The 25,621-nt window shown below is 46.7% G+C and overlaps 1 protein-coding gene and 2 long non-coding RNA genes across 3 annotated transcripts; 1 reads left to right on the top strand and 2 right to left on the bottom strand.

Moving 5' to 3' along the window:
- The first annotated feature begins 263 nt into the window (after positions 1–263).
- Positions 264–25,375, top strand: PLAC8 (placenta associated 8). Its single transcript, XM_059147098.1, has 5 exons — positions 264–401; positions 14,483–14,624; positions 16,860–16,984; positions 21,465–21,578; positions 25,103–25,375. Exons 2-4 carry the CDS (start codon positions 14,513–14,515, stop codon positions 21,567–21,569), a joined length of 342 nt encoding a protein of 113 aa, XP_059003081.1. The 5' UTR covers positions 264–401; positions 14,483–14,512; the 3' UTR covers positions 21,570–21,578; positions 25,103–25,375.
- LOC131815467 (uncharacterized) lies at positions 4,528–6,269 on the bottom strand. Its single transcript, XR_009347757.1, has 3 exons — positions 6,018–6,269; positions 4,655–5,026; positions 4,528–4,610 (listed from the first exon to the last, which is right to left on the bottom strand). It is a non-coding gene; the product is annotated as an uncharacterized LOC131815467 (long non-coding RNA).
- Positions 23,763–25,211, bottom strand: LOC131815364 (uncharacterized). Its single transcript, XR_009347725.1, has 2 exons — positions 25,079–25,211; positions 23,763–24,808 (listed from the first exon to the last, which is right to left on the bottom strand). It is a non-coding gene; the product is annotated as an uncharacterized LOC131815364 (long non-coding RNA).
- Positions 25,376–25,621: the final 246 nt, after the last annotated feature.

Here is a 25,621-nt window from a genome sequence, read left to right on the forward strand (position 1 = left end):
GGGTAGAATTCAGTGCGACGGCAGCGGCACCACCCAGCCCTCCCTCCATCACGCGCCCTCTTCGGGCCGTCACCCAACCCTTCCCTCTACCCACCGCCCCTCCAGCAACCCTGTTCTGTTTCTTAGATTCCACACATGAGTGACATTTTACGGTATTTGTCTTTCTCTGACTGCTCATTTCATTTAGCATAATGCCCTCTAGTTCCTTCTACCTCTGCGGAGATAGCAGGAGCACACCTTGCGGCCACGATTATCCGGGCCAATGAAACCCTCGGAATCTGTTCTCTGTACTACGTCTGCCAACGGAAACACACTTACTTCTGTTTTCACATACCTTGCTCTTTCAGTGAATACTCTCCCAAGCTACTGATCACTTCCTGCTCAGAACCGAGTTCTTCACTGTAAGTACTTTGAAATCAAGCAATTCTTTAAAAGCTTATCTTAGCACTGGGGGGAAGAAAAATTTGGGGCTTTTTTAAAGTATTTGATTTCTTTACTTTCAGCTGAAAGACTGTTTTCTTAACTAACTGCTTTAAATTTAGTCAAATTCAGCAAGTATGTGCCAAACATGTTTTAGATGCCATGCTTTTCAAAGGACTGTAGCCTTGAATTCTTACCAACTACTGTTTCCAGCAAAAAACACTTATCAGGTGTTATGTTTACTAACTTGATCACTAATTTCATTCCTTATATTAATACATATGCATATTTACTTGTGCTAGTCTAATTTTTTTGTGCTTTGAAAATATTTTATTTCATCTATCCAGTAAAATGTCAGAAATAGGAGATGGAATTTGGGGGTTTTACTAATGAATCATGAAAATCTTTTAATTTTCAGTATGAAAGGAAGAAAACAGACTAGAATGTTTCAAAATTAAATATGCACAGAGATGTTACCCTTCTCACCTACCATTACATTTTTACCTTTGAAGCTTAAGAGATGAGACATTGGGGCGCCTGGGTGGCTCAGTGGGTTAAAGCCTCTGCCTTCCGCTCTGGTCATGATCTCAGAGTCCTGGGATCGAGCAGGGAGCCTGCTTCCCTTCCTCTCTCTCTGCCTGCCTCTCTGCCTACTTGTGATCTCTGTCAAATAAATAAAATCTTTTTTTTTTTTTTTAAGAGATGAGAGATCAAGAAACAAAAATGTTTCAATTAAAGTGAAAAGAATCGGGTGTCTGGCTGGCTTAATCAGTGAAACGTGGGACTCTTGATCTCCGGGTTGTGAGTTTCAGCCTCACATTGGGTGTAGCGATTACCTAAAAATAATTTTTTTTTTAAAGTGAAAAAAATCGGGACACCTGGGTGGCTCAGTTGATTAAGTGGCTGCCTTCGGCTCAGGTCATGATCCCAGCGTCCTGGGATCGAGTCCCACATCGGGCTCTTTGCTCGGTGGAGAGCCTGCTTCTCCCTCTGCCTCTGCCTATCTGTGCTCGCTCACTCTCTCTCTCTGACAAACACACAAATAAAATCTTTAAAAAATAAAAAGTGAAAAAAAATCAAAATTTAGTAGTAAACACCAGAAAGAAGAAGAAAGTTTAAGTAATAAATTTAGTACCTGAATTGATTAATGTAATAGAGTAATACATTAATTCTATTGGTTAATATCCATAAGATGATGGGCTGTTCTTCTCAAGAGTTTGTGTTCCAAGGCAGGGGACATAGATATGAGGTTAGTCGTAACTAAGACCAATTGGTGAAATTAGGGTGTTTAACATGTGAGCCAAATTCTACAAGATTTCCTAGCATTGAGGCCATTCCATGAAAGGAGTTGGTAGTCTCTCTTCAAAACGTGTGCACAAAGATTCCCAGCTCAGTTCCTCCTGTCTCCATTTTTTTTTCTTTTCCCTGAGTGGAATTTTCCATCACTCTCTGTTCCTGTGGGATCAAAGATGGCACCAAACAAAATAGCTATGGGGTCACTTAGTGATGGGCAGAGCCACTGGCCATCAAGGAACTACAGACATCTTAGTCCCTACCATATCTAACACAAGGCTTCCACATGCATTGGCTGCCCAACAACTGTTTGCTGAACTAGATTGCATTTGTAGTTGTTAGTAACAGAGGAGAAATGAAATAGCCCCAGGCCATGGTGCGACAAACTGTGTTCTGCAAAATCACTGGCACTGGGATGTCCTGGGATGCCCGGGTTCTGAGCAGGGAGCCGACAGCAAAGGAAAGAAGGAAGCTAGTTCAGCCTGTGCTCCTCAGGCAGGCTGGAGGCACTGGCATAGGCTGTTATCTGCCTGGAGAAAAGAATGATTTTTCTGATTCTCACCAAGCTGTGTCTACACAAAAGAGCGACCTTTCTCTGCACAACAGCATCATCTGGCTTAGGAGCACCCTGAGAGTGCTGGGGACAGATTCCTACACCCCAGCCCAGCCCATTTCTAAAATAACAAATTTGGAGGATAATACCCAGGATTCTACCTCGGAAACAAGCTCTCCAAATGGTTTTTACACAAAGTAAGTGTTGGGGACCACCGACACAAGGAGACAGGCTTGTAGATCTGGTCTCAGAAAGTCTTAGCTTCTTTACTGGGCTTAGAGAGATTCCAGGCAGGTTGTCTTCTGTTACCACAGCGGCTCTCCACGGCCCCAAACACGCTGCAAACCTGCCTTGAACACCTGGGGTTGAAACGGTTGGGGACTTGGTGGCCGCCGCACGGGATTTGCAGGTCACTTGGACATTGTGCATTTGTTACGTTTCGAGATTTTGCTGCAACTTGAAGCTCTCTAGAATTTGTGAGATGATATTTAGGCCACAGAGCTGCGCATCGGAGTGTTCGCTTTCTCCTCTCCATTTTACGACTATCAAGAAGGCGTTCCCCGAGTAAGAAATCTCGTGCGCGTTTACAAAACCCTTTTCAAAATCACCTCCCCCGGCCCGGTAATGTCTGCGACACCGGTTCCGCGCAGCTCTGTCCTCCGGGCCGGGCAGGGCAGCCCTCGGCCCCCGCAGGCCCCGTTCGTCGGGGAGGAACTTCCCTCCAGCGCCCGAAACCTCCGGGGCCCGCGCGGGGCGCGCAGTTATCCGTGCGGAAGCGTCCACGGAAGCACCTGCGCCCGCAGTTTCCACGCCCGAAGAGGAAAGCGGGCGTCGGGGAAGCAGCAGCGCCCGAGCCCCGACTGCCGGCCGAGGACTACGCGCGTCGCCGAACTGAGAAAGGGACTTTTTGTGCAGATGCGGCGCGGCCAGCGTGGGCCGCTGCCCCGGACCCAGCACGGGGACCCGACGTCGGAGGCCCCCGGACCGTCCCGCCTGCGGGGCTCTCGGGCTCGCGGCGGCCGGTGGGAATCCCGGACCCTGCAGCGCCCCGAGGGCGACAGTCCGCGGAGGGAGGACGACCCCGCGGCCGCAGACACGTGACTAGTCTGAGTCTTCGGGCCTCCCGGAGGACAGCGGGGGCCGCCGGGGCCGGGACGCCGACCGCGCGCTCTCCGTTCCGCCCCGGCCGCGTCGCAGGGCCCCGCGCGGCCCCCGCTCCCCTCCCCCCGCCGTCCCCGCTCCCCTCCCCGCCCCGCGCCGTCCCCCTCCCCCCGCGCCGTCCCCCTTCCTTCCCCCGCGCCGTCCCCCTTCCCTCCCCCAGCCGTCTCCGCTCCCCTCCCCCCCGCCGTCTCCCCCCTACCCCCCCGCGCCGTCCCCCTCCCCTCCCCCGCGCCGTCCCTCTCCCCTCCCCCCGCCGTCCCCGCTCCCTCCCTCCCCCCCGCGCCGTCCCTCTCCCCTCCCCCAGCCGTCCCCCCCTCCCTCCCCCCCGCCGTCCCCCCTCCCTCCCCCCCGCGCCATCCCCTCCCCTCCCCTCCCCCGCGCGAGCTCTCGCTGTCTCTGAAATGAAGTTGTAAAAACCTGTATTTCTTTTAAACAATGGAAAAGAAAAAAAAGAAGAAAAAGAAAAGGAAAGAAGGAAGAAGCTACGCCGGTTGCGGGAACACGTTTCTGCTCCCGGAGGGGCTGGAGGCCCCGAGTCCGTCCGCGGGATTCACCGGACGCCGCGTGCGGGGGTGCGGGGGCCGCAGCGCTGGGGTCACCCGCAGTCGCGACTGTTCTACGGACGTTACTGACTCGCTCGTTTGAGAGAGAGACAGAGAGAGGCTGAGCGAGCGCGGGGGCGGACGGCCCAGGGGAGACGCGGGCGTCACCGGCCCCCGCAGGACCGTCCCCGCCGGCCAGGGGCAGGGCTGGAGCGCGCGGCCCGTGCGCCCGGGAAGGCCGCCGCCTCCAGGCGGGAACCGGGAGCCGCCGGGCCGCGGCGCTGCGAGGAGGGTCGGAGGCCGCTGCCGCGGAGGAGGGGTAGCTTGGCTCGGCCGGACCCCGACCTGCCCTCTCTCGGCCCCTTGACCTCCCCGCCGGACCGGAGCCCGAGCACACCCCGACGAAGGTCCCCGCATTCCGTCGCCCAACACGCGCCGCTCCTCCCGACCGGCCCGCGCGGGGCGGCTCTCCCGGACCCGGCAGCGGACCCCCCCGGTGGTCACCGCGCCGCTGCCCCACTGACCCCACGGACCCCCCGGTGATCACCGCGCCGCTGCCCCCACGGACCCCACGGACCCCCCGGTGGTCACCGCGCCGCTGCCCCACGGACCCCACGGATCCCCCGGTGGTCACCGCGCCGCTGCCCCCATGGACCCCCTGGTGGTCACCGCGCCGCTGCCCCACGGACCCCACGGACCCCGCGGTCGTCACCGCGCCGCTGCCCCCGCGCTCGCCGGCCCCGCAGCGCAGCGGGTTCTCTCTTGGCGGACCGCGGGGAAAGGCCTTTGCAGCGGGTTTCCTAAGAGCGCAAAGATGAAACCCAAAATCCACTCTAGTGATCTTAGTAGAAAGGCAGACCTGGGGCGCCGGGGCGGGGGGCGGGGGGTGGCTGAGTGGGGGTGCCTTGGCGGGAAACAGCTGCCTTTGACTCAGGTCAGGATCCTGGGGCCCCGGATGAGCCGGATGAGCCATGCTCGGTGTGGAGCCTGCTGCTCCCGCTGCTGCTCCTCCTGCTTGTGCGCTCGCTTCCCTCTCACTCTGACAAATAAATAAAACCTTAAGAAAAAAAAAAAAGGCAAACTTAATAAATTTAAAATAAGTTTTAACTGCTCTGGATGTAGTATGGTATTTTATACAAAAAAGAGAAATCCTTTAGAATACTTCCTAAGAATGGTAAAATTTTTATAATGCCTGTATTTACATTATGCACTGCTTGAATTTAGGAATATATTTTTACAGCACTGGTAGCAGATTGTTTTTGTGTTTTTCACTTTAAATCTTAGGGGGCTCCCCTCTTCCCATGTTCTTTTTAATGTTTTGTTTGGCTATTTTAAAAAATAATTTTAGGCTTAGAAAAATGCTGCAAAAACAGCACAGACAGTAACAAATGTTGACCAGGATACCAGTACTTAGAACCTTCACGCAAAATGCAGCCATTTGGGAAAACAGTTGGAAACAGTTTTCAAAATGCTACACGTGGTGAGCACTGCTACCTTCCAACATGCTAAAGGCAGAGTTACCACTTTGACCCACAACTTTGACTTCTGGGTATCTATCCAGGAGAAATGAAAATAAATGTCCACACAAAAACCTGTAGACAGACAGTAAGTGGAGCCTTCGTTAATAATCAAAAAGGAAAACACTGTAAATGTCCATCAACTCCTGAACAGATAAACACAAGATGGTTTGCCCACACAGTGGAATGTTACTCAGCCGTACAGAAGTACCGGCACACGCTAGAACACAGATGAACCTTGAAAACATCACACTAACTGAAGGAAGTCAGTCACAGAAGACTACACACAGTCTTGTATATCCCAGGGATATGTTTTAAGACAGGCCAGTGGATCCCTGAACCTGCAGATGGTACCAAACCCTATATATATGATTTTTAAATGCATACATAACTATCATAAAGTCTAATTTATAAATTAGGCATAGTAAGAGATTAGCAGCAATAATAATAAAACAGAACAATTGTGGCCATATACTGTAAAAAAAAAGTTATGTAACTATGGTCTCTCGAAGTGTTATTATATCTACTCACCCTTCCTGAGCTGATAAGATGCCTACGTGAGGAGATAAAGTGAGGTGAATGATGTTGGCTTCGTGAGAGCTCCAGGTGACCACTGACTGCTCTAGGCAACAGCACTAGGCGACTGGACCTATGTCAGAAGGAGAAAGTTCTGCTTCCAGACCTCAGCGGACCCTAGGTAACTGAAGCCACGGAGGAGGACTACTGCACCATCTGATTCCATTTACGTGAAACGTCCACAATAACCAAACCAGTAGAGACAGATTAGAGACCGTTGGGAGCTGCGGAAGTGAGGGGATGTGGGGAGTGACTAGTAATAGATATGGGTATTTTTAAGGGATGTGTGATAGAAACATTCTAAAATTTGATTATGGTGATGGCTGTGCAACTATGGATCAGCTATAATTTCCCAAGTATACATTTTAAGTGAGTGAATTTCATGGCATGTAAAATATATATCCCTCAATAAAGCTATTTTTTTTTTAAAGTGCACAGCATCCCTGGGAACCCTTCACCCAGGTTTCCTGATTCTTGTTGTGAATCACATGACCACCGTGTAAACATTGAAACCAGGAAATTAACATTGAAAACAACTAGCCAACAAACCGACAGATCTTATTCAGATTTTCCTAGTTGTGCCCCTGAAGTCCCAGGGAAGGGAACAGGGGTCTCTGGCGCCCGGGAGCCGGCCTGGCCCAGCCAGCGGTATGGCTCTGTGCCGGCCTGGCACTCACGCTGCATTGTTGTGGGGTTTCTTTGTTTGTTTGTTGTTTTTGTCTTTTTGGAGATGTGATGGACATCTAACATTATATTAGTTTCAGGTGTACAACCTCATGATTTCAGACTCGTACATATTGTGAAATGTTCACCGTAATAAGCCTGGTGAGCATACCACGACATATGGTACAGATTTTTTATAGAACTTTTTTTTTTTTAAGATTTTATTTATTTATTTGACAGAGGGAGGGCGCACAAACAGGGCGAGCAGCAAGCAGAGAGAAAGGGAAGCAGACTCCCCGCTGAGCAGGGGGCCCGATGCGGGGCTCCATCCCAGGACCCTGAGATCACGACCTGAGCTGAAAGTAGACACTTAACTGACTGAGCCACCTAAGTGCCCCTTGATGAGAACTTTTAAGCTTGATTCTCTTAACAACTTTCAAACATACAATCCAGTAGTATTGACTATAACCACCAGAGTGCATCCGCAGGCTCGCTTGTTTTGTAGCTGAAAGTCTGTACCTTTTAATCACCTTCACCCATTTCTCCCATACCCCACACCCCACCTCTGCAGCCACAGAGGTTCTGTTCTCTGTATCTGTGGGGTTGGTTTGGTTGGCCCGTTGATTGCTTGGTTGGTTTTAGACCCCACATACAGTATCTGTCTTCCTCTGCCTGGCTTACATAACCGAGCATAGTACCCTGCAGGCCCATCCGTGCTGTCCCTCACGCTAGATCCTGATGTTCTTCTCTTACGCATAAAGAATTTCACAGAGCATCGATGTCAGATAAGGCTAGTCTGTGACCATGATGGATCAAGATGAAACACGTGCACTCCATAATCATATTTGGAGATACATTTGAATTTTAGACATTATTCAAGCCACAACCGACCAAACAGTGTCCTCTCCTGGCTAGTCTGAGTGATTGCTGCTGCTACACCTCTGGCAGAATTAACCTTGCATTCCTCCGTGCTCCCTGTAGATCCTATTAATAGACTCAAAGGTAGGATTGTATTCCGCTTTTGGGGCCACCTCCATTCCCTTGATCCTCCTTCAAATCTACCCAACCAAAAAGTGTTTCTAATACCCTTCTCTGGAAACTTCTCACAGTCCCCAGTGGGCACCTTTTCCCTTGCGAGAATGCGCAGTGAACACGACTTTGCTCAACTCTGATTGTGTTCTTCATGGTCTCTGGCTGAAGAGCGTGGACAGCCCCTTTTCTGTTCCAGGATTCAATTCAGGATCCCAAATCGCACTTAGTCTTCATGTCTCCAGAGACTCCTTCCATCTTGAATAGTTCCTTTTTTTTTTGTCTTTCACAATCCTGACACTGTTTGCTGGCCAGATGTATTACAGAGTCTCCCTCCATATGTGTTTGTCTGATACTCCCTTACAAGTGGATTCTGAGTATGTTTTATTGGTAAAGTAACGCAGAAGTGATGTTGTGTCCTTCAGCACATGATAATAAACAAGGAGGTGAGCGTCCCTTCATGAGCCTCGCCTTCAACCACTATCACTGTGGTGGCACCTGGGTGGCTCACTCTGTTGAGTGTCCTACTCTCAAGGTCAGCTCGGGGCATGGTCTCAGGGTCGTGAGATCAAGCCCTGCGTTAGGCTCCATAGTCAACGAGGAGTCTGCTCGAGACTTTCTCTCTGTCTCTGCCCATCCCCATCTCAACATAGATCAATAATGATCCCTGTGGTGATAATGGTGATCTTGTATCTTGTATCTCCATCACTCCTTCTACATTCATTAATAGGAATTCTATCATAAAAAAGCACTATATCTTCACCCTCATTTTAAAATTTGTTTTTATTTATATCAGCATGGAATTGTGGGTAGTTGCATTGGTTTATGAGTTATAAACCATTGCTAACATTAATTTGTTGCTCAGATTGTCCTGGTTTGGCCACTATGAGAGCCATCAGATGAGCTCTGAGGTTCTGTCTCTAAGCCATTCTGGAGCCCTTTTTGAACTTTTGGTCCTGGATCAAGAGGTTCCAGGCTTCTCTTGTACTTTCCCTGCTCTAGCCCTGGAATCAGCCATTTCTCCAATGAACTCTGACTCCCTTTTATTGGAAAATGGCATTTCAAAACCAAGATTTGGGCACAAGGTATATTCAGGGATAATGGATTTTTGTTGCTTCTAGGTCCTCTCCGTGGGCGGAGCTAGGAAATAGATTTATGTACACACATGTCTATATCTGTGTGTGTTTGCACGTACGCGTGTGTGTGAATAATCATGATCCCGACAGCACAGGATTCATTCCGCCCTCCTCCTTCCCTTTGGTAATTTCTTTCTCTGACAGTAAAAAACCTCAGTCTCATTACCCACAATATATTTATTTGTTCAAGCCTCGCATGTACATAAATACAAAGAAGTTTCAGAACTGTTAACCTATACCCTTGTGAAAAACAAGTTTCCTAACTAGGGACTAACTTGGTTCCTTTTGTCTTTAGCCTTATATTACACGGTCAAAACACGACTTTCTGCCGGCATCACGGTTACCTTTTCCTTCCGCACTCCCGTCAGTGCGTTTCTAATATTAATCGGAATACAGTCAGGTTACTTTGTCACCATGTATATTGCCTTTGGGGTTCTTTCCACATTCTGATGGACTTTAATTGTCCCTTTGTGTGTTGACTTAATGTGTGACATACTAGCATGATTTAGAGGAAGAGCCACACAAAAGGGTACACTTGGGGTATCCGCCCAGCCCTACACTCCATTTCCATCATCTTGTTCTTTTCACCCCATGTACTCTGAACATGACACATTTATTCATCTCTGGTTTATTCTTTCTGTATTTCTCATTGTACAGTATGTTTTCTTATATCCCCTTATTTCTCATATGAAGGGTATCAGACAACACGTATTCTTTTGTGCATGGCTTATCCTGGAAACCATTCTATATCAGTTTATAGAAGAGGTTACCCTCATTCTTTCTTTGATAGCTGCATAATGCTCTCTTGTAGGGATGTCCTGTTAGAAAACAAAATTCAACGGAGTAACATTTCAGATCTTACTGGCTTTGTTCAATGATTGTGAGTCAGGCAGCATGCAATCTACTGGGCAGAAAGGAGCTGCGAGCAGCTGTACCAAAGGAAAGACTTCTACGGACAGAAGGGAGCAGGCACAGGGCCGTTATACTAGACAAAAAAGCAAATAAATGGTTATGCCGGGTCAGTTTTCTTTAGGGGTTCGCAGGGGTCTATCAGGCAGGTCATCTAACAAGAGCAGATTAGGCAGTTCCTGACGGACTGGCTGAAGATTCCATTTCTGGGAGGGCTGAAGTGACTCTCCATGCGGCGACGCGGGGTTTAGCCCGAGTGCCTGCCTTGTCCCCGACAGAACGTCATTATTCAGCCACTCCCCGAGTACGCGAATAACCTCAGACATGTACATTTTCACATGGTTGGAGATCCATGCTCAGGGGCATTTCAGGAAGTGGGAAGACAGGGTGGAGTGGTGACTGCACACGAGCCCCGATCCGCATCGTGCGAGCTCCTGCCGGGCGGCCGCGTTCCCACAGCAGCACTTGCCAAGAGAACGCGTGGCATGTTTTTTAATTTGTGCCAATCTGACAGGCATTTAATTGGTATTTCCTTAACTTTGAGTGAATTTGACCACCTTTTTGATATATATCTTTTAAGAGTCATTTTTATGTTTTTTTTGTGAATTATCTGTTCCTGCCTTTTTACTATTTTCTTAACTTTAGGCCTTTTAAATGTCTCCCATTTTAGAATCTTCTTCTTTAAATACTTAATGTTGGGGCTCCTAGGTGGCTCAATAGTTAAGTGTCTGCCTTTGGCTCAGGTCATGACCCTGGGGTCCTGGGATCAAGTCCCGATTCCAGCTCCCTGCTCAGTGGGAAGGCTGCTTCTCCCTCTCCCACTCCCCCTGCTTGTGTTCCCTTTCACGCTGTGTCTCTCTCGGTCAATTAAATAACAAAAATCTTTAAAAATAACAATAAATAAACAAATACTTAATGTCAGGGAAGCTGGGTGGCTCAGCTGGTTGGGCGGCCAACTCTTGGTTTCTGCTCAGGTCATAATCCTGGGGTCCTTGGTTCAAGCCCCACTCCGGGCTCCCTGCTCAGCAAGGAGTCTGCTTGAAGATTTTCTCTCTTTCTCTCCCTCTGCCCCTCTGTCTGCTCATGTACTCTTTATATATATAAATATATATTTATTTATATATTTAGTTATATATATTTAATTATTAATTATTTATATTTATATATATTATATATAATATATATTATATATTTATATACATATATACATATATATGTACATATATACGTATATTTGTACTCTTTATATATAAAGAGTACATGAGCAGAGAGGCATGTATATATATAATAATATATATAATATGTATATATATAATAATATATATTATTGTATATAATAATATATATTATTTTATATAATAATATATATAATAAGTCCTTGAAAAAATAAATAATGTCAAATCTTGTGCTTTGAGATACTTATAATCATTTTATTAAAACTTTAAATGTGTGGTGTTTGGGTACTATACTCACTGATGGGCAAGAAAATGCCTAGAGCTACTTGCTGATAGTGATGATGTTCAACAGAAACAAATAGTTAAGAGACCCTTTTTAAGCTTTTCCTGCTTTCTAAAAAAAAAAAATTAAACTAGTTTATCCTCATCCAGAATAACCGAGCATTCATTTCATGATACCGTTTGCTAAGATTCGCATCTATGAGAGCGGACCTGGATAATTTATTATTAGCTGTGACGAAACCTGGCAGATTTAGGTGCGTTTGAACCATTCTTGCGTGATATCCTTTCAGCTGATAGAGAAATATCCAAGCTATAATCCTGCTTTTAAAACTATCCCTGGTGTCATACACTGCACTCTCTTCTTGTTCAAAGGAACCAGAAAACTAGCTAAGCGTTAAAAAGTCATGAGAGCTGTAAAATAATATGGAACAACGTAGATACTTTGTATTGGACCTGCTCTCTGTATGCAGAAACTAATAAGGCAAATATTATGACAATGCTTGAGTATCTTGAAGCACTGTATTTTCAGTTTTAATGTGTGCATGTATGTGTGTGCTTCTCAAAATGTCCTGGAGACTGAAGTGGAAATGTATGACATCCCAGTTCCCAGCACACTGTAAGGGAATCAAGCCTCCTGTAAGTGCTTAAATCAATGAAGCATGTGCCTTTATGAGGGTAACATTGTGCTTGGTGCTAAAGGACTAAATATGAAAGGGGGTGCCAGGTCTCAAGGAGGTCACGATAAGCCGATGGCGATGTGACAGTGTCCTCAGCACAGTGACGGAGTGGGAGTCCAAAGCCAAGAGGCAAGAGGCAAAGGGTCTGTGGAATGAGCCTGAGATGGATTTGAGTTCCACAGTTTACTTAAACTCCCTGAGTGTCCATTTCCTTATCAACTCAATAAAAATAATAATTCCCACTCTGCCAGGCTGTTGTAAGATTAGGTGGACAATGTGAGTCCAGCAGTGTCTGCGGGAGAGTAGAATTTTGGTGAATATTGGGTGATACCATTACCAACAATTGTATATGGAAGTCATCAAAGTTCCCTGCTATGCTTTTGTACATGATAGCCTCTATCCCCTATTTTACCTGATACCTGATACCTGGTACCTAAACTCATCTCCAGACTTGATCTCATTGAATACTATCGATAGGGACACCTGGGTGGCTCAGTCGGTTAAGCATCTGCTTTCAGCTCAGGTCATGATCCCAGGGTCCTGGGATCAAGCAGGAGTCAGGCACCCTGCTCAGTGGAGAGCCTGCTTCTCCTTCTCCCTTTGCCTGCCACTCTGCCTTCTTATGTTTTCTCCCCTCCCCACCCCTGCTCTGTCAAATAAAATCATTTAAAAAAAAAAAAAAAAAGAACTCTCAAAAAGTATGTGAGGTGGTTAGGTCAGAAACCGCTTTCATGTCATACACTAATAAATGGAAACTTAAATGACTAGACAGGTAAACGACTAGTCCAAGATCACAGAGTTTAAGAAACCAGGATTTAAGCAAAGATACTCTCACTCCAAATCTAATCCATGATCTATGACCCCCCCCCCTGCCTCTGCTGGTAGAAATTAGGATTAACTTCACAAAATGGACTTCATAATACACTTTGCTGAGACATACTGTCAGGACTTGTCCCAACATGTGTCGAAGGGATCCCAAGCCGGCACTGAGTGGGGGACACAGGCTTCAGGTAAATTTGAAGTGAAGAACTAGGATACAAAAAACCTGGAGAGGACTTCTGTGGTATTGTGCTTTATAATAAGAAATACATATATGGTTTTTATCTCTGTTCATGGCACGGAGCGCACGGAGCTTCTAAAATCTTCAGAATCTCTTAACTGATCAAGAGCGATAAAGGTGTTCTCTTATTCACACCAAGCCCCTCTCAAGTACAGGGAGTTTATCTAGAGAAGTGATTTTCAGAAAACCCTTGAGGATGGGGCTGGTTGCCCGGAACCAGCCTTGTGATCAGAGGGCTGGAACGTTCAGCCCCACCTCCCAGACTTCCAGGGAGGCGAGCGCAGCTCAACATTGAATTCAGTTACCAGTGGCCAATGGTTTAATCAATGATGCTTAATGCAATAAAGCCCCAGAAGGATGAGGTTCAGGGAGCTTCGGGGTTAGGAAGCCAAGCAGGGGGGCAACCCCAGACTCCACGTGTTCTGAACTTGTGCATCTCTGCATCTTTAGTTTCCTTGGTTTCACAGCAGTGATCCAGTAAGTAAACTGTTCAGCTATTTTCTGTGTGAGCCCCTCTAACTGATTGAACCCAAGGAGGGGTCACAGGGACCTTCAGGCAGTAGCTGGTGAGTCGCAAGTGCGGGTGACAGTCTGGGCTGGTAGCCGGCACCCGAAGCGGAGAAGTAGGAGCCGTCTTGTGGGGCTGAGCCCTGCGCCTGCGGGTCTGAAGCTCCATCCTGTCGGCGCGGGTGGGCACGGAGCTGGACGGTAGGACACGGCAGCTCTGATTGCAGAACCGCTTGGTGTGGGGGAAACCACCAAACATTTGCTGAGCAGAAGTGAAGCAGACTATCCGTGGATAAGCAGAAAACAGGGGAGGGTTGTTTATTATTATTATTATTATTATTACAACTGCTAATCATAAATAAATCCAAAACAAAAAGAAACTTATAAAAGGAGCAGGAGGGGAAAGGTATGTTTGCACCAAAGTTTCGGATGGCGCCATATGAGCGAAGCCTGCTTTCTGCGGTTCACTACTGTGGGCGCTGCAAGGTGGTCATCTGTTCCCCTGTCTTGTGTGGATACTAGAAGCCTGTCTAAAAACAGTACCAATAATCCGGTTTTTCGCCCTTACTCTGAAAGAAGCAATCGGTCCTTTGATCAGTTCAATGAATTCCTTCCCCCAGGGACCTCTGTCCTCAGGGGAGTAGAGAGAGAAATTATATTCTTCAAAGATCAGGAACCAGGGGCGCCTGGGTGGCTCAGAGGGTTGAGCGTCTGCCTCCGGCTCAGGTCACGATCTCAGGGTTCTGGGATGGAGCCGGTGTGGGGCTCTGCTCAGCGGGGAGCCTGCTTCCCTGTCTTCCTCTCCCCTCCACTTGTGCTCTCTCTCTCTGTGTCTCACATGAATGAATAAAATCTCTTTTTTAAAAAAAAGATCCGCACACAACTTAATCAAATCATCTCACTTGCCTGGGAAGCAGAATGCCTCAAAACAGGTTTCCATGAGCAACCTTGAGTCTACTCACACCAGCTTTTTCCTTTCCAGACCACAGCCACTGAAGACCCTGCCTTGGAAATGCAAGCCCAGGCCCCGGTGGTCATTGTGACTCAGCCTGGATGTAGTCCCATGCCCCAAACCTCGAACTGGCAGACGGGCATGTGCGACTGCTTCAGCGACTGCGGAGTCTGTAAGTGCTGGGAGATGTGCCCGTCGTCGCTGGGGGTGGGGGGGGTGGCAAGGCCAGAGCCCTCCCTCTTTCCTCCCGTGTGGTGTAGTGAGGGTTCCCGGCCTCCTACAGGGCACCCGGCACATCGGCCAGTGAATGGGAAGCGAAGGAGAAAGTCTTGTGCTGGTTGTAGGTCATTTTTCTCCAGCACATCAGTCGATAGTCGTACTTCTAAAATAAGTTCTGATTAAGATGGTGTAAGGAAGCTGATGATTCTCACAGTGGTGGGTCTGGTCTAATGATCGTAAATAGACCGTACGTGAAAAGAAAAGAGGTATTTCCAATTTAACTTGATTTAAAAAAAGAAGAAGAAGAAAGAAAGAAAAAGAAAAGCGACTCTTCTTGTTGCGTATGTAGACTCGCTCCTTCCGAGTTACACAAAGCATTCATCCATGGCTGTGACGTAAGCTCCGTCAGGAACTCTTTAAACTGATACATTTAGGTTTTTATACACCTGAGAATAAAGAATTCTAAAGGCTGTCAGCTTCTCACCCGGAAAAGGATCTCTGCCTCTTCTTTGTTTCCTTTTCGTGAACCTCTCCAAGTGCAGCTGGGGAGCCACGCTCGGGGATGGGGGTGTCAGAGGGGACCAAAGAGCTCAGCTCTTGACCCAACCGAGGAACAAACAGGCACCCACGACAAAATTTGCTCCGAGGTTGGTTTGCCTGCCTCAAGCCGACAGAGCGCCCTGAGAGAAGGAAAGAAAGTACGTCAACCTTAAAGTACCAGTGACAGTGAAATTCGGATCAAGTTGACCCTTGAGCAACATGGGTTGGAACTGCGCTGGTCCGTGTAGATGCAGACTTTTTGTTTACAGTCCAGCACTATAAAAGTATCTTCTCTTCCTTGTGATTTTCTTAGCATTTTCTTTTCTCTGGCTTCCTTTATTGTAAGAGTACGGTATGTGACACGTACAGCATACAGAATGTGCATTAGTAAAGTGTTGAGGGCATTGGTAAGGCTTCCGTCAATAGTAAGCTATTCGTACTTCGGTTTGGGGGAGTCAAAAGTTACACGCAGATTTTTTGACTGCGCAGAGGGCCAGCGCTCCCAAACCCCCACATTGTCCAAAGGTCAACTGTACATTAGAAAGCATAGAGAGAAAAAAAATTACCTAGAAAACGGAACAATGGGTTTGCTCATTGGCTCTCGCTTCTTACTGGATGGCCTGGGGTGATGACTTACACTTCTGAAGACATTAGTTCAACATTTGCCATTCATAGTAATACTACGTGACTCCATCACTAAAACCCTGTAAAGGTGAATAGCTTTGTCCTGCCTCTTGTATCCTCACTCAAATAAGTGAATTACAAGGTCTAATAAAGCTTAATTGCTTCATGGCAGGACTTTTTTTTTTTTGAGAGAGAGAAAGAACATGAGAGGGGGAGGTCAGAAGGAGAAGCAGACTCCCCACTGAGCAGGGAGCCCGATTCGGGGCTTGGTCCCAGGACGCTGGGATCGTGACCTGAGCCGAAGGCAGACGTTCAACCGACTGAGCCACCCAGGCCCCCATGGCAAGACCTTAATTACAGCCCTGACCAAATCATTCTCCCTTCTTAAAATATTTCGGTGGTTCCTTATGACCTTCATGACCAACTCCACACACTCACGCCATCATCCAGTCGCCAACCTGCCTCGACTTCCAGCTCTATCCCGGTCCCACCAGCCATACTGAATGGACACCGGCTATTGCCAAGATATGCCAAGTGATGTCAGAGGCGCTCCTCCCCCGTTTGTCTACCTGCCAGATTCCACTCGGCTGTCAGTGCTCCGATGGAGCGGCACATCCTCTCAGAGCCGTTTGAGGCCTCATTTCCGTGGTTGACCCCTTGACACCTTGAGTAGGTTTCCGCTGGGGAATTTTCATGTTATTATCTGACTGCTCTCCTAGACTCCAGAAAGAGGCAGTCCGTTTCGAGGACAATCTCTGGAACATGGCTAGGTTTATGTGAGTCGTTCAACAGATGAGTGAAGGCAGGACACGCACTTGCCACGGTGTGTGGAGGACAGAAAAGACTGGGTGGGGCGAAGGGAAAAGCCGATGCAATACCGGGCAAAAGCATGGTGGATAGCCTTGGCAGCAAGATGTGTGGCCAAGACCCCATGCCTGGGACTGTCGTTCATGAAAGCAAACTAGCTTCCACAGGTGGCTGGAACAGAGCGGACTAACGCATGCCTCTGGCTTCCTGTGTCCAGGTCTCTGTGGCACATTTTGCTTCACGTGCCTCGCGTGTCAAGTTGCAGCGGACATGAACGAATGCTGTCTGTGCGGGACGTCCGTCGCAATGAGGACCCTCTACCGGACCCGATATGGCATCCCTGTGAGTCTCTTACAACACTGTGACATTCCAACATGCTCCCATATTGAAAACCATCATTGTAAACCTGCAAGCCATCTGATGGGGTCCCTCGTCCGAATTTGCTTGGTTGGCATTTCCTAGCAAGTGCAACCTTCTATCCAGTTGCCATAGCAAGAGGTGTCCTTGGTTAGGTGACCTTCTAGGTTTCCGTTAAAGACCTTAGAGCATAAGCAACTCTCGTATCTGCATGTGTATCAGACAATGGATGGGGACTATTCAGGACCCAGCATGCCCCAAGTTCATGATAGAGGACACCTCACTGAAACCTTACGCCAGCTGTGCCTATAAAGTGAGGGGGTCCACATTTTACAGATGAGGACTTTGAAGTTTTCAGAGGTGGAGTACCTCGCAAAAGACATGCACTTGGAGTAGAAGTTGTCGATATTCAACCCTGCCTTTGCATGAAGGTGCCTTCCATGATGCCACAAGCTGCCCTTTATGTAGTAGGTAACTCACCAGTCAAAAGAGATACAGATGACGCAGACCTGGGCACACAGAGCCATATAACAAGAGCAACTGTAAAGAAGAGGTTCATGTGACCGTGAGGGCTGGTAAGTCCAAACACCACAGCAGCCGGGCAGGCTGGGAGGAGCTGCAGCCCGGCTCTGAGACAGCGGCCGGCAGATTTCTCTCCTGCTCTGGGGAGGTCGATCTTTCTCTGCTACGACCTTCAGTGGCTTGGATCAAGCCTGCCCACATCACAGGGTATAATCCACGTCGCTTAGGATCCACTGATTTAAATGTTACTCTCGTCTAAAAAGTCTTCATAGAAACATCTAGAATATATGGGTACCATGATCTAGCCAAGTTGATACATAAAATTAAGCATCACGGGGAACAAATGACATGGCAAAATATATTAGGAAAGTGTTTAATTCCATTGAAATTATTTTATTTTTTTCATTTAAAAATGTTTCTTAGTGCTTTGATTACAAAAATAATACAAGCTATAGACCTAATTTTATGACAGATTCAAACACAGAATTATGGAAAGTAAAAAGTGAAAATCTGACCCCTTTACACACAATCAGCGTGTTATGTCGGCAATATGCAGTGTGCAGACCCTTGTTAACATGTTCACAGTACTCCCCTGCATCCATAATGTACTCAGTCGCTTCCTTACTGATGGACGGTCAAGTAGAGCTGCAGATTAAATAGTTGTTAGGACATGGAATTCTGTACGTGCACTGGTACTTCTGTAGTCTGGTGCCCGAGATTAGATTGATAGATCCCAGGGTAGGCACGTTCAAAATTTGAAAGATACCATCAAATACTCCTCCAAAAGGATTGTATCAACTTATAATCCCGTAACATTAGATGTGTGCCCCATACTGGGTAATATTTTTTATGTTCACATCAAGATTAAAACAACAACCAAATCCCATTTGCTTCTCTGAAGAACTCTTCGCGCTTCCCACGTCCCGCATCCCAGGCAATGTTTTCTGTCCTTACAGTTTGCATTGTCTGCAGTTTATGGAATCCAAGTGTCAGTCTCTACTCCTCTGCCCACCTTCTTTTAGTCAGCGTACTTATTTTGAGATCCACCCACATTCTTAAGTGTTCTTAACACAATAAATTAAATTAGGGAAAAAAGAAAATATTTGGATGACAAATAAGTATATAAAAAGATATTCAACATTGGGTCACCTGGGCAGCTCAGTGGTTAAGCCTCTGCCTTCGGCTCAGGGCATGATCTCAGGGTCCTCGGATCGAGTCCTGCATCGGGCTCTCTGCTCAGCAGGGAGCCTGCTTCCTCCTCTCTCCGCCTGCCTCTCTGCCTGCCTGTGATCTGTCTGTCAAATAAATAAATAAAATCTTAAAAAAAAAAAAAAAGATGTTCAAATCATTAGAGAAATGCAAATGGAAACCACAATAAGACACCACTATTCAACTATGGGAACGGCTAAAATTAATCAGACTGAACCACACCATATACAGCCAGATATGGAGGAACTGAAACTCTAATGCAACGCTGGTAGGAGTGTAAAATGCAGTTTCTTAAAAGTTAAACACACGGAGCCATTCTACTCCTAGATATATATTTTTTCTTTTTTTTTCAAAGATTTTATTTATTTATTTGACAGACAGAGATCACAAGTAGGCAGAGAGGCAGACAGAGAGAGAGGGGGAAGCAGGTTCCCCGCTGAGCAGAGAGCCCGATGCAGGGCTCGATCCCAGGACCCTGAGACCATGACCTGAGCTGAAGGCAGAGGCTTTAACCCACGGAGCCACCCAGGCGCTCCTACTCCTAAATATTTACCCCCCAAAACATATATCCATACCAAGACTTGCCTCAGATGTTCAGAGTGGTTTTGTGTGTAACAGCCCCCAACTGAAAACAATCCAAACGCCCCCCAGCAGGTGAACTAACAGCGATCCAGTCCTATAATGAAGGAGTGTTCAGTAATAAGAGGGATGAGTTATTGATACAAAAACCTGCATGAATCTCAAGATGAATTGAGTTTTAAGTTGTGGGTAAAAGAATGAAGGGTCATCACTAGTTGGTAAAAATGTGTTGTGGGTCATCTCTAGGGACTAAAAGCCATCAGGAAAGACCTATGCAGCAAAAGGAAGAAAAGAAGCAAAAAAAAAAAAAAAAAAAAAAAAGAAAAGAAAAGAAAGTGGGGGTGGGGAGGCACGTCTGTGTGGCTGTCGGTTCAGCAGCCGCCTTCCACTCAGCTCATGGTCCCAGGGTCCTGGGACCCAGCCCTGCTCGGGGCTCAGCAGAGAGCCTGCTTCCCCCTCTCCCTCTGGCCCTTCCCCTGTTTGAGCTCTCTTTCTCCATCTCTCCATGTCATATAAATAATAAAATAAGGTAAAGTAAAATAAATAAAATAAATCAGTGAATACCAAACATGAGACGGTCCAGCTGTCTCACGCGTGACAGCAATTCAGATTTCTCTGCTGTGCCGAAATACCCTTTGTTCTTCCTTCCAGTGAGTCTGTGTTAAGTCCTAGGGAGGCTGATCTCCTGGAGGATGGGTGAAGAACTGCCCCCACGGCCAGCAACCCTCTCCCCTCCTAGGGCCCCAAAGCCCGCACGGGGGCCTCTGTTAAGTTCACCTGCCTGCTGCACCCTGGGGCAAAGCCACAGCCGCAGTGAGTGCAGGGCTGGCCTGGCAGAGGGGTCCGGCTCCAGTGAAGCTCCGGCCCTCCAGTCCCCAGCCCGTTCCTCCTCCTTCCGAGATCCGGGTTCCGGGTTGATTTGGGGGGGGGGGGGGGTTAGGCCGGGCCCTGTCCATGACTCTGTCAGGTGTCAGCTTCCCCCGCTCTGTTGGACGTTCCCGGCCGTGTAAGCCCGTGTGCTCCCGGCTTCCAGAACACTGCTCGGAGTTTCTGGCCGCCGAATAGCCCCGTCCCCGTTTTCCAGTCGGGTTTTACTTATTTGCCGAGCTCTGTGAACACCTGGCTTGATGTTAGGTCATCCAAGTACGTCAAGAAAAGTGGTTGTGCACAAACTTCTCTCTCCCGCCACCGCCTTCCCAGATCTCTGGGGAGATTTTCCTCCCAATCAAAGGCGTTGTTTGGCCACTTTTTGAGTTTTCTGTTTGGAGTGCTGTCTGTAGAGCTCCCAGGATAAAAGACGAGAATTTAGTTCTGTTTTCTTCTCCTTCCCCGCCACAAAATGGGCCCTTTCCCCAGCCCACTCCCTGGCGTACCGGGGCGTGTGATTCGGGCGAAATCCGTGTTTGGCACTTACATTATGAGACGGAGTTTGCGCTCCAGAGCTGAGTCATGGAGTGAACTATGACTGCTTTTTCCACTAAACTTTGCTTTTCCTGGTCTTAATAATTCTTGGTGTTTTCATTAGTAATTTCCCACTTACTTACGAGTTGTTTTCCACTTACTTCGACCCCCAACTGCCTCAGTTTTCTCAGTCTCTTTCCAACCTATTCAACACATCAGACGTTCTACCATTTTCTATCTCGTCCGGGGAACAGGGGCCTCACCTACAACCGCCCCTGGGACTAGTCGCTCTGCGTTTGTGACGCTGAACTCCTGGCCCTGGGATCTCCTCTGCCTTCACGTTCCAGGCTCCGTTAGCCTCTCCCACGGGTTAGGCTCCTGCTCTTTATAGCCCGCATCTCCGTCCTCCTGGGATCTGTCCCTTGTTGCGGTGGAGACAGCCTCTAGCAGCTTCCTGAGACAGGCAGGAGGTGTGGAAATTTTGAGGTTTCACTTTCTGAAACTCTGTTTTTCCCTCATAGTGATTGACATCTCCTATATGTAATATTGCAAAATACAGGGAAACTTTTGATGGCATTAAAGGAGGAGTTATATGGAAAACTCTGTTAACATTTTCTTAAATGTGTCCATCCAAACTCTGAATTCAAAGGATCAGTTCTTTCTGCTTCTCTTCAAAGTGCCTTAAAAATCCACAAGTCCTAACTTCCAAGGAGGTGGGTTTTAAATTTCTGTTTCTCTTCATATTTCCAAACAGGGGTCCATTTGTGACGACTATCTGGTGACGCTCTTCTGTCCCCAGTGTTCTCTCTGCCAAATCAAGAGAGACATCAACAGAAGGCGAGCCATGCGCACTTTCTAGAAACTAATGGTAGGTCCCAGAATCTGCGTTTTGCTTGAAATATAATAAGGGCTTTGTAAATTATCCATTATTTTAAGTAATAATTCAATAATAATAATTCCTTAAGTCTCTCAAAGGTTATCTCAATATAATGATCGGTTTATTGTGAGGATTTATTGGTTTCTTCTTATGAGGAAGACAGCTGCACTACCTTGCTGGGGCCACCGTAACTGTGGCTTACACAGTTCTGAAGGCTGGGAAGGCCACGATCAAGGTGTGGCCAAATCAGTTCCTCCGAGGGCTCTCTTGCTAGATTACAGACGGCTGCCTTTTCACTGTGTCCTCAAATGGGGGAGAGAGAGTAAGCGCTGATCTCTCTCATCATGAAGACAGTAATCCCATTGTGGGGGCTCAACTTCCTGACCTTATTTCAGAACTAATTATCTCCCAAGGCCCTACCTCCTTATGCCCTCACAGTGGGGATTAGGGTTTCAACAGGTGAGTTTTGCAGGGGGCATAGACATTCAGCTTGCAACAATAGCTTTATGTTTTGAAAAACATTTTAGTAAATAAAGGGATGGTGACTTTTCTCAGAATTCCTTTTTCTCCGTTAATGAGGCACTTACCACTTGTGAAATGCCAGAGTGTAGTGAGCTACAAAAGATGCAGAAAACACGTCCCCTACAAAGACAATCAAACTGACAAAAGAAATTGGCAAATAACTATGAAGTAGTAGAGCAAATGAAAACCGCATATTATGTAATATTTGAATTGACTGCAGCATGAAGTGTCTATCCAGAATAAGGGGAGAGAGACTAAACAGGAAAATCGTATTGGAAAAAGCGAACTCTGCAAGGGGTCATATAGAATATAGAGTATTTGGAAATGTTATATAGAATCTGAACTTCTGAAAATTAGTCAAATCATTTCCAACTGATTTTTCTAGTATTCTCAGAACGAGCTATTAAGTAGAAATAAACATGGTTTTTCTCAGTCTGCTGTAGCATTTACCCTGAGTACGGGAAGAAAGCATCCATTTTCCCATTGTTGGTAATACGCCGCTTCATTTTTCCAGTGGACGAGAACCCTGTATAGGTTAACAAATATGGAGGATATATTTTAAAATGTCATTTATTTAGCAAATAATGTATCAAGTACCTAGTCCTAGGCAGGAGAGTGCTAAGTGCTGTGGGGACAGAAATAAAAAAGCTGGCTCTCTTGTCTTTAGAGACTATATACTCTGAAGGAGAAGGTCGGACAGCCTCTAGACAAAACGACGGGCTTGACTAATGCCTTTAGGCCAAGTGCTATTTTATGTGCGGAGGAAGAACAGATTATATTCTGTGAGATGTGGAAATGAAAGGCTCTTGAAAGCAGTGGGTTTTTGCTCTAAAGAGGAAGTGAGTATCAAGGTCACAAGAGGAAATGGATGGCACTCAGATCATAACCACGCGGATTCAGTGAAGACACTTGGAACACGGGCGTGGCGGGGAGGTCTGGGGCAATGCCAAGGTGGGCCTGGAGCCACGCGAGCCAGCAGCAGTCCGGCGTCCCCACCCCTGGGCCTCAGGGAGCGGACGAGGGAGCAGTTACCAGAATCCCAAAGGAGTGCGCTCTGAGAAGGCTGCCCTCAGAGGACCCATAACCTCTCACACTAGAGGGCAGGAGCAACCCGCGGCAACCTCACGGGAAGCAGGCCAGAGGAAAAGTGCCCTGCTCTCTCCCCCAAGTTCTTCTAGGCTGTCCACTCCGCCGCAGGCAGGAAAGTGCTGCCCTGGTCTAAAGTCAGCCTCCGGGGCACACAGCAGGGCAGACAAGCAGGGAAACGGATCTGATGGGGCAGACACTAGATCTCACACGAGAGTTGTGACTTTACAGAAACAGATGTTGCTTCTAATCAGCAACAACATTAGTGAAGCTATAGAAGCAGAAAGAGGGAAAACATCTTTACGAGTTTAGGTCCATCGACTTGGCAAGAACATCTAAGTGGGAGAATCACTAGAAAAGGAAGATTTTAAAAGTGAGTGGGGGCCATGGCACGCAGTAGAATGAGATTAGGCTAATGATTTGGCCTTTTATTTGGTAAGCAGTTGGGGGTTACTGTAGGCTTTATGTAAGGAATAACGTCAGTGGAGCTAACCCTTTAGAAGAGTTACTGACGGTGTGCAACACAGACTGGACAGGACGAGGTCAGCAGCAAAGATCAAGAGTCAGACCACTTCAACCCTGTTTATTTAAGTAAATACACGAGACGGGTTGGGCAAAATATAAACCCACACATACATAATGAATCCTGACAACTGAACTTATTATGTTTTTTTTTTAACCCCAGAGAGATTATCTTACTGGATCTTTGAATTGGTTTGAAGTAAAATGCCTTGGTGTTCCTGACTGTGGAGCATCACCTTGAACTCCACATTATTCATCAACACTGAAACTTTAGATATGCAAGTACTTGAAGTAGGAAAAGCAAGAGACAAAGATCAAAGAATAACATCATTTCTCTTGAAAATAGGTTGAGGGGGCACCTGGGTGGCTGTCAGTTAAGCATCTGACTTCGGCTCAGGTTGTGATCTCAGGGGCCTGGGACCGAGCCCCCGTGAGGGACTTCCCTTCGCTCAGTGGGGTGTCGGCTTGTCTCTTTCCTTCGGCCCCTCCGCACCCTCAAACAAATAAATTTTTAAAAATAAATAGGTTGAAAGGGACAAATGAACCAACAGAAGAATCTCCAAATTGTGGACGTCGGAACACTTGCAGCAACACAGTAAAGTAGTATTAGATTATAAATGAAATTTTTAGAAAAGATTATAACCAAAGTAAAGTATCTGTGAGTCCATACTTAGATATACATGTGTCTATATGATACATGATTAAGCAAACAAACAAATAAATAAATGGGGGAGAAGAGACAAATCTTCCAGAAGCACAGAATTGCAAACAATGTACATGTGTATTCCTCCCTCAAGGGGATGGTGCGTAACTGCCCACCCCTTTCCAGTGGGTTTGTACAGTGACGTCCTTTCCGAGAGTACAGTATGAAAAGGGGGGAAAAAGCGTGACCTTATAGTGGAGAAACCTGACAAGTTCAGCCAGGTGACCAAAGGGAACCTCATCGGTGATAGGCATTCTGCAAAACACCCAACTGGTATTCGTCAAAATCGTCAAGGTCGTCACAAACAGGAAGTCTGAGAAACAGTCGCAGTGGAGAGGAAACTAGGGAACATGATGACTAAATGCGATGAGCTATCTTGGGTAAGATCCTGGAACAGAAGGAAGACATTAGGTAAACAACTGAGAAATAGAAAGAAGTATATGCTTTGCTAAATAATATTATGTATCAACCTTGGCTCGTTAGTTGTGTCAGACCTACCTTAGTGAGACCTACCTTAGTGGATGGTAACCGGTAGGGAAATTGATGCAGGGTATATGGGAACTCTCTGTACTATCTTTGCAATTTTTCTGTAAACCTACAATGATTCTAAAATTTAAAGTTTATTGAAAATAAAAGCGTAGATTAAGAAAATTCAAACCTGTTCTTTGTGTGTCCCTTTTAGGTGAAAAGCTCTCCCTGAAGCCGTTGACATCAGCAGATATCTCTTCAGCTTGAGTCTTCCTCTGCCTTTTGCAACTGAGATATGAAAGATCTGTGTGATTACCCCCCCCCAATAAAATGGAATTTTGATTTATTTTAAATGAATGTTTTCCGTCAGTTTTCCAAACTGGTCCAGCTCAGTTTCTCTTTGCTTTCCTATTATTAAACTTTCTGGCTTATGAATTTTGTGTTACGTTTGGCTCGTAAATCAAAATAAAAGATTTTACTAACAAGATTCTTTATGCTTCTTTGCTCTCGGTGTCTTTGTGTCATTAATTTTAAGGGTCAGTCTCATAGTTTGGTTTCTTCGCAGGAGAGTTTGGTCCATGGCAACTCAGTTCTCTTTCATCTAAGAACTTTGAGACAGAAAAAAAGACTATAATGACAATCATAAGACACTTATAACACATTTGGCTAATCTTTTTGCTCTTTATCGCATTATCTATAAGTATTACTACTGCCGGCCGAGTAACAGCACACT

The sequence above is a fragment of the Mustela lutreola genome, chromosome 1 (genome assembly GCF_030435805.1).
Source record: "Mustela lutreola isolate mMusLut2 chromosome 1, mMusLut2.pri, whole genome shotgun sequence".
NCBI lineage: Eukaryota > Metazoa > Chordata > Mammalia > Carnivora > Mustelidae > Mustela > Mustela lutreola.